Source organism: Lonchura striata, chromosome 5 (genome assembly GCF_046129695.1).
Source record: "Lonchura striata isolate bLonStr1 chromosome 5, bLonStr1.mat, whole genome shotgun sequence".
Classification (NCBI taxonomy): Eukaryota; Metazoa; Chordata; class Aves; order Passeriformes; family Estrildidae; genus Lonchura; species Lonchura striata.
The window spans coordinates 73,157,618-73,164,790 of record NC_134607.1 but is presented as its reverse complement, the minus strand read 5'-3'; the positions used below and the strand labels follow the sequence as shown (position 1 = coordinate 73,164,790).

Genomic DNA, 7,173 nt, shown 5'->3' with positions numbered 1-7,173 from the left:
GGACACAGGTGTGTCTGTCCCTGGGGCTGTGCCCTCCCTCCCAGCTTCTGCTCTGGCTTGGCTCAAACTGTGTCCGGTGATTCTGAGACAGCTCATGTCCCCTGTGCCTGCTGGAGGCTCCTGAAGAGCCTGACTCTCCATCACACATGTGAGCAAAAGGCTGGGCAGGTGGGAAGCAGGACAGGAGGAAACATTTTATTGCTAATGTTTAAAATAGTTTTCAGAAATGCAAAATAAAGCCCTCTCTCAAGCCAGTACCTCTTAGGTGGATGTTCAGCTGTGGGAATTGTTCCTCTGTGGGATGTAGGTACCATCACAGCAGGAATAAACCAGGGACAGCTGAGTAGAACAGCACCTGAGGGGCTGTGGGACTGAGGGGCTGTGGGAGCACACCTGAGGGGCTGCAAGAACACCTGAAGGGCTATGGGAGCACACCCCAGTCACTGCCACTGCCGGCAGTGTGTGCAGGGGGTCCCGGTGTGACACTAAAGCTTTAATGTTCAGTGAGGTTCGCAGGTGAGTTCTGGACCACCCTGCAGCTGACCAAGCCTGTACTGCCTGGGCAGGAGTGTGGCACTCCTGCTCAGCGTTTGATCCTGGGAACACCCAACAACGGTCTGTCTGTCACAGGAAAAGTGCATTGGGGTTCAGGTTAAAAATTATCAATTTTAATATCATCTTTCCAGAAGTGTCTTGTTTGGGTTTCTGGTTGGTTGGCTTTGGGGTTTTTGTTTGGAGTGATTTGGGTCTTTTGTTTCTCTGAGGCAGCTTCCCCAGTCTTTTTCCTTGTGTGGTTTCTGCTGTTTCCTGCTGTCCCCTTCCAGCAGCTACTCAGAAAGTGTTCCCTGGTCAGACTCTGATGTGTCCACTGACACTGGACTGAGGGTGCTTCAAGGGCTTTTTAGAATCCAAAAGCATGTATAGCAAGGAGAGCTGGGGGCTCACAGCCTGTCTGGATAGGAGCAACAGCCCAACCCTGTGGGTTACAGAAACATTTCTTTCCCTGAAGAGTAAAATCAGCACGTGTTGTGCACTGAGAAATGACAAACTGCTCCCAACAAGGCTGTGTGCCTCCTAGTCCCAGTTCTGACTCGGCACTGGGTTGCTTTGGGAACAGATTGGATACTGTTTGATATCTCTTGGTAACTGAGATACAGATGAGCATGTTTGGGTCCAGCTGACATAGGTTGTGTGACTGCAGTTGTCACCTGCCTGTGTCATCTCCCTCGCCCCAGTGAGCCCCAGCTCCTGGCTCTGCTGCAGTGCTGGACGCTGCTGTGCCTCATGTGCACACCTACAGATTTGGCCACTGCCCCCACAGCCACAGAATCATTTGAGCTTGGGCCCAGCTGCAGACCCCCAGCCAGTCCTCAGGCAGTCACCCAGAGCCACAGCACACACAACAGCTGCACAGGGAAATTTTTTTGGCCATAAAGCAAAGCATTTCTGGTGAGGAGTTTGGTGCCACCAGCTCTCAGCTCAGTGCTGAGACCTCCGTGTCTCAGTGCAGCACTGAGGCCGTGAGTGGCCTGTGCCTATTACAGAGTGCTGCAGAGCCTCCCTGGCAGCCTGGAGAAACCCAGCAAACATCAGATTTGAAGCCAAGGCACGTGGGAACAGTGGGTGGTGGGATAGCCCCTCTTGCCCAGGCCAGGTTTTGCAGTCAAAGTCCCTTGCTCTGAACTGGGCCTGACTCAAGACCTGGGGCAGCCCTGAGGCAGAGCCTGTGGCTATGCTCAGGGCCAGCACGTGTCTGGCTCCACATGAATTTGCCTTTTGCAGAGTTCCCTGGCAGTAGCAGAGCTGCAGCACGTCCTCTGCCAAGCTCAGCACGTGGAATCCAGAAAATAAAGATAGAATCCCGGACCTGTAGCCTTGTTCCCGAGTTTATTTTGCCGTTCTGCTCTCAGTGATGTGCCGTGGGTGAGATGAATGGTGGCAGTGTGCCATGTGCTTGGGCTGGGGGCCCCAGACTCACTGTGCTGTCACAGACATCCCAAGCATGGACATTGCAGTGGCAGCACTGTGCCGGCAGCCTGTGGCAGCCCTGGCACTGCTCAGGCATCATTGCCTGGGGAGCCTGGTGTGGCACTCACCCGCACAGCCTTCTGCAGGGCCCCCCACACCTCCTGGTTGTGGAGGCTGTAGACGAGGGGGTTCAGCATGGGGATGATGATGCAGTACAACACAGAGACCAGCGTGCCAGCTGCCAAGGAGTAGCCCGAGCTGGGCCAGTTGTAGCTCAGGTTGGCTGCCACGAAGTACAGGGTGACCACGATCAGGTGTGCAGAGCAGGCGGAGAAGGCCTTGCACCAGCTGATGGCCAGCGGCATCCCAAGGACGGTGGCCAGGATGCAAAGGTAGGAGATGACGATGAGCAGGAAGGGACCGAGGCCCACAAAGATGCTGGAGATGTGGAGGGCCAGCTCGCTGGGGCAGGTGTCGCCGCAGGTGACCCCAGCAGCGGCAGCACGTCGCAGAAGATGTGCTGGAGCTGGGCAGCCCCGCAGGAGAGCCGGGCTTGCCACTGCAACAACACCCCAGGGTCCACACCTGCCCAGGAGTACAGAAAGGAGCTCTGGAGGGTGTGGAGGCCAAAGCTCTGCCTGGCACAGGGGCTCCTGACCTTATTTTATCACCCTTGGAGTACAAAACTAATACAAGAGGGTTTTTTATGTCTCAGTGAAATTGCCAGTTTTCAGGTCGTTTCCATTGCCTTGTGTCCATTCTTGGGACACCTGAGTTTCCCTTCACTGCTCATACCTGGGATTTCTACCCATTGATAAAGCCCACTGAACTCCTAAGTCTGAACAGCCCCAGCCCTTAGCCTCTCCTTACCTGTCAGATTCTCAGATGTCCTAATCAATCCATGCTGGACTCCAGTTCTGACCAGGCTGTCTTGCACTGGGGAGTCTGAAACTGGTGCCAGTGCTCAGATGTGGCCTTACCTGTGCCCCAGGAGGGGATGGGGGTAACCTATGGGCAAGTGCTCTGGCTCCCCTACTCGAGGATGCTGTCAGACCATGGAGTGCATTGCTGACTCAGGGGTGGCTCTTGGCCATCAGGACAGCCAGATGCTTCTCTGGTCCCTCACGTGAGTGTTAGCAAATGAAACATCCCTGCCCAGATGCAAGACATGGCATTTTCCTCTAGAAACTTCTTGAAATTCTCACTGGCCCATTTCTCCTTGAAGGGACGAGCCCAGGGAGGGACAACACTGGAGCACACCTGAGGGACCGAAGCCTGTGGGTGAGCCATGAGTGAGCAAACAAGAAGGAAAGAGGAAGAAACAACAAGTAGAAAAGCAAAGCCCAGCCCTCTGTGCTGTGTCACCTCCCCCAAGGACTGGGAGAGACAAGGCAGAATCTGCAGGGAAAGAGGGGAGAAAAGATGTTGGACTGAAGCTGAACCTGGGAAAGTAGAGGAAAAGTGTTTCCCCAGGTGTTTCTTTAGTCATTATCTTGGGTTTTCCTCGGTATCTGAATCAGTAACTAAAAGTTTGTGTTACAGCAATAAATCAAGTGAAATTCCTCAATTTGAGAGGGTTCTGCCCATGGTGGCAGGGACTGAGGCCAGGTCTGGGCTGGGATAAGCAGCCTGGGCTGGGATCAGCACTGATTTCCCTCTGAAGCCTTTCCTTCCCTTCTTCCCAGGCTAAGCCATTTTGTCCCCTCCAGTGCTGACACAAACCTGCTCAATTCTTCCAAGAGCAGATCAGGTTTAGGCCCAAAGTCACCTGTCCCAGCTCCACACCTGAGGGGTGCCTGAGCTGGACCTTGTGCCCCAGGCAGTGCTTTGCAGCAGCACCAGGGGCAGAAGCTGCTGCAGATACACAGCTGTGACCAGCCCTGTGCACAGACCCCACAGGTGGGCCAGGCACCTGCAGCTTCCAAGAAAAACCAGGGATCTCAAACTGCCCTGGTGCCACATTGTCTCAGTTTGAGACCAGCCGGGAGACTGATTTACTGCCGTAACACACACCCTTCAGCATGGGCTGGGAGAGACCATACAGCTCATCCAGCAACTGCCAGGGATGGGGCAAGCATCACTGGAAAAGCAAAAAATCACTTACTGGGTATTTGCAAGGAAGAGAAAAAGAAAATGGGAAAAACAAAAGCCCAAAACAAAACAAACCCACTTTGATAAGAGCCCTCAAAGCAGAGTTATCTGTGATATTCCATAACACTTCCTTGAAGACCAAAAATCAGTTTTGACACTGTCTCCTGCATCAAACACCAAGTGCTTCAGCCTCAGGTCTATGATGAGTTTTCTGGACAGCTTTAGATTCACACAATAAATCCTCTGTCTGGGGCAATGGGATGCCCAGTCTGAGCACCTATGCTCAGGTACAGCCTCAGGGCCAGGGCAATGTCAAGGTGCCACCCAGCAGGTACCTGAACCACGGTGGCTGTGAGGCAGTGTCACTGTGACAATCCTGCTGGCAGAGTTCTCTGCACTGGCAATGTTCAAAAGGGCCCTTTTCCCAAGTGTAACCATTGCAAGTGAGTAGAATATCCAAAACAGAAAGCACAACATAAAAGAAAGGTGAAAAATAGTAAAGTTTAATAGCTAAAAGAAACTCACACAGATCTGAGCAAAACCCAGGAATCAATAAAACATCTGACAAAATATCAATAAAGTATCAACAGCACTGGGGACAGCAGCTCTCAGACCCGTGTGAAGACACACAGGATCCTGAGCAGATCCACTCTGGACACTGCTGAGGACAGGGACAGCAGTGATGCCCTGCAGATCCCGGGGTCTGTACCTGGAACAGAACAACGACAATTTGATCCAGGCAGGAGGAGGAGGGAACACAAACCCAGGTGAGTTTAGGCACAGCAGCCCTGGGCAGTGCTGTCCACCAGAGAGTCAGTCAGTCACTACCCAACACCTGACGGAGTTCTGGAAGCACCTGGAGCCCTGCCTTGGCTCTGTGATGTACCAGGGCTCTGGCGAATCCCGGCTCAGCTTTCCTGCCCCAAGCACAGCACAGCACACCTTCCCCAGCCCAAGCATCTGGGACTGCCCAAAGGAAATTCCAACAGGGCACTGTAACTAAAACGGCAGCACTGCAAGAAGCCCGTAGGGAGACAGCATAAATGGACTGAAACCCCGTCCAGGAACATATCTCACACGGCATCACAGAGAGAAACACAAACCAGCCACCAGGACCCAGCTCTCTAACTCCCAACCAACCCCTCCAGCAACACCCTGTCATCGTTCCACCACATACATGGGTAATTCAATGGCTTTGTTCATCCCATTTCCCAAGGACACAGAACTGCCCCAGCACCCAGTCAGGCTGTGAACACCGAGGACTCCAAGTGCTCTCACATGCAGAGCTATTGGCAAAGCTCCTCATTTCCCAGCCCAGCTGCAGGTGAGCAAGGACAGGACAGTTCACCTTGCCTGGCTGATGTCTTTCTTCACGTTCTTTTTCCTTCTTTTCTCTCTAAGGGACCGTGGGAACAGCCAGCAGGGAGAATCTGAGGCTTCCCATCAGCAAACCCAGGCCAATCCCATCTGGAACAAGCAGCCTATCCTTCTCCTGGCCCTTGACCTACTCACCATCTGTCCTGTTCACACCCAAACAAACAGAGGGGCCAGTGAGCTGCATGGCCAGACTGTCAGCACTAGCACTGCTGGGGAACTCTTCCTGCACCACCCCAGCATCTGCCTGTTATAGATGATCCCAGGCTGCACAACGCGCACGAGGCTTTCCCTCTCCCATGCTCCCCAAAACTCAGCACAGCTCTGCATCTGGCACCCCAGGAGAGCACCCACAGGTGCTGCCAGGCCAGCAAAGCACAGCCTGCGCGGGTAATTCAGGTCACCTGTGCCTGCTGTGCCCGCAGCACGCGGTGCACGCACTCCTCGGCGCTGTAGATCAGCTGCCCGCGCCGCAGCTGGGGCTCATCCTGCTCGTACCAGCGCCGCTTGTCGAACTCGGGGAAGAAAAAGGCAATTTCTCTGCTGGCTGAGGCAGGTGAGTCTGTCAAAAGAGAGGGAAAGGCAATGAGAGAGACTTGCCAGTCTGCCACCACAGACACGTGCCAGACTCCAAAGGTGCCTGCACCTGGCCAGGTGTGCACAGGGTGTGCAGAAAGGAACAAATCGCTCACTTAGAGCCCCAGAACTAAAGCAAAGGCAGACAAAGCATCATCATTTCTGCCTCCGCAAGAACCACCCAAGAACGCCAGGCCTACCTGAGCCATGGGTGGTGTTCCTGGTGTCTGTAAGGCCGTAGGCACCTCGGATGGAGTCTGGGTGGCTGTGTCGGGCTCGGAACACTTTGGTGGGCCCCATCACGGATCTCCAGAGAGGGACAGCATTCTCATGGGCCAGGATGTAAGCCCACATGGGACCACTGCAGCAAGGGCCCAGGAACAGTAGGAGAAAGATCACGAAGAGCTCATTTCAAACAGGTTGTTCATCATTACAAACCTGCCCGGTACAGCCGCCTTGGGCTGCCGCGCTAGGCCCTAGCCTGCCCTGCCGCGCCATGGGGAGGGGCGCGCTCCCACCGCGGCGGCGTTGGCACTGCTGCCCTACTCCGAACGATGACCTGCAGCACCCTCGGGGTGCCACCCGCCAGGTGCCACCGCTGTCACGGCAGGCTGCGATCCCGGCACTGCTCCCGCCGCGGCCGGAGCCTCCCAGCTCCGCACAGCCCGGCGAACCCTCCGCAGCCGCGCCACGGCAGCGCGGGCCGTGCCGCGCACCCGCGGTCGTACCTGGCCATGAACTCCACCAGCCGCCGGTAGAAGAAACGCCCTGCGGACAGACATGGGCCGAGTCGGCGCCGGCCCGGGCAGCATCCCGCTCCGCCACCCGGAGCCCGCTCGTACCTGCGTGCTCCCGGTAGAAGCGGCGGCTCTGCTCCGCGCCGCACCGCAGCTCCTTGGCGCGCACGATGAGGAACCGGTGACGGAGGATGGCGGCGTGCACGGCCTGCGGGAAGAGGCGGCGCTGGGGAGTCGTGGCGAGGCCTGCTGTGCCGTGCTGTGCCGTGCCGTGCCCGGCCCGGCCCGGCCCTCACCTCGCGCACGAGCGGATGGGCCACCGCGTCCGGCTTGAGCAGCGCCAGCGTCAGCTGCAGCGGCCGCGCGGGGCCCGCCATAGCCGCCATGCGCCGGGCGGGGCGGGGCTGAGGTGGGGCGGGGCTGAGGC

General features: G+C 56.2%; 2 protein-coding genes across 2 annotated transcripts; both read right to left on the bottom strand.

The window, feature by feature from the left end:
• Positions 1 to 2,057: 2,057 nt before the first annotated feature.
• LOC110479577 (olfactory receptor 5V1-like) lies at positions 2,058 to 3,181 on the bottom strand. Its single transcript, XM_077783172.1, is given in 3 exon segments — positions 2,058 to 2,455; positions 2,458 to 2,606; positions 3,174 to 3,181. Coding segments are annotated over 3 exon segments (555 nt in total).
• A 1,360-nt stretch (positions 3,182 to 4,541) lies between these two features.
• On the bottom strand, positions 4,542 to 7,157 carry NME6 (NME/NM23 nucleoside diphosphate kinase 6). Its single transcript, XM_021546963.2, has 6 exons — positions 7,043 to 7,157; positions 6,852 to 6,954; positions 6,738 to 6,777; positions 6,210 to 6,370; positions 5,838 to 5,995; positions 4,542 to 4,768 (listed from the first exon to the last, which is right to left on the bottom strand). Exons 1-6 carry the CDS (start codon positions 7,130 to 7,132, stop codon positions 4,643 to 4,645), a joined length of 678 nt encoding a protein of 225 aa, XP_021402638.1. The 5' UTR covers positions 7,133 to 7,157; the 3' UTR covers positions 4,542 to 4,642.
• Positions 7,158 to 7,173: the final 16 nt, after the last annotated feature.

Bases quoted from the DNA above. Each gene is read 5' to 3' on its own strand.
- NME6 (XM_021546963.2), bottom strand. From the start codon at position 7,132: ATGGCGGCTATGGCGGGCCCCGCGCGGCCGCTGCAGCTGACGCTGGCG. The intron at 6,371-6,737 runs GTACGACCGCGG...CCCTTGCTGCAG, and splicing joins CTGGTGGAGTTCATGGCCAG to TGGTCCCATGTGGGCTTACA. The intron at 4,769-5,837 runs GTGACCTGAATT...GTTCTGTTCCAG, and splicing joins TGCGGGCACAGCAGGCACAG to GTACAGACCCCGGGATCTGC.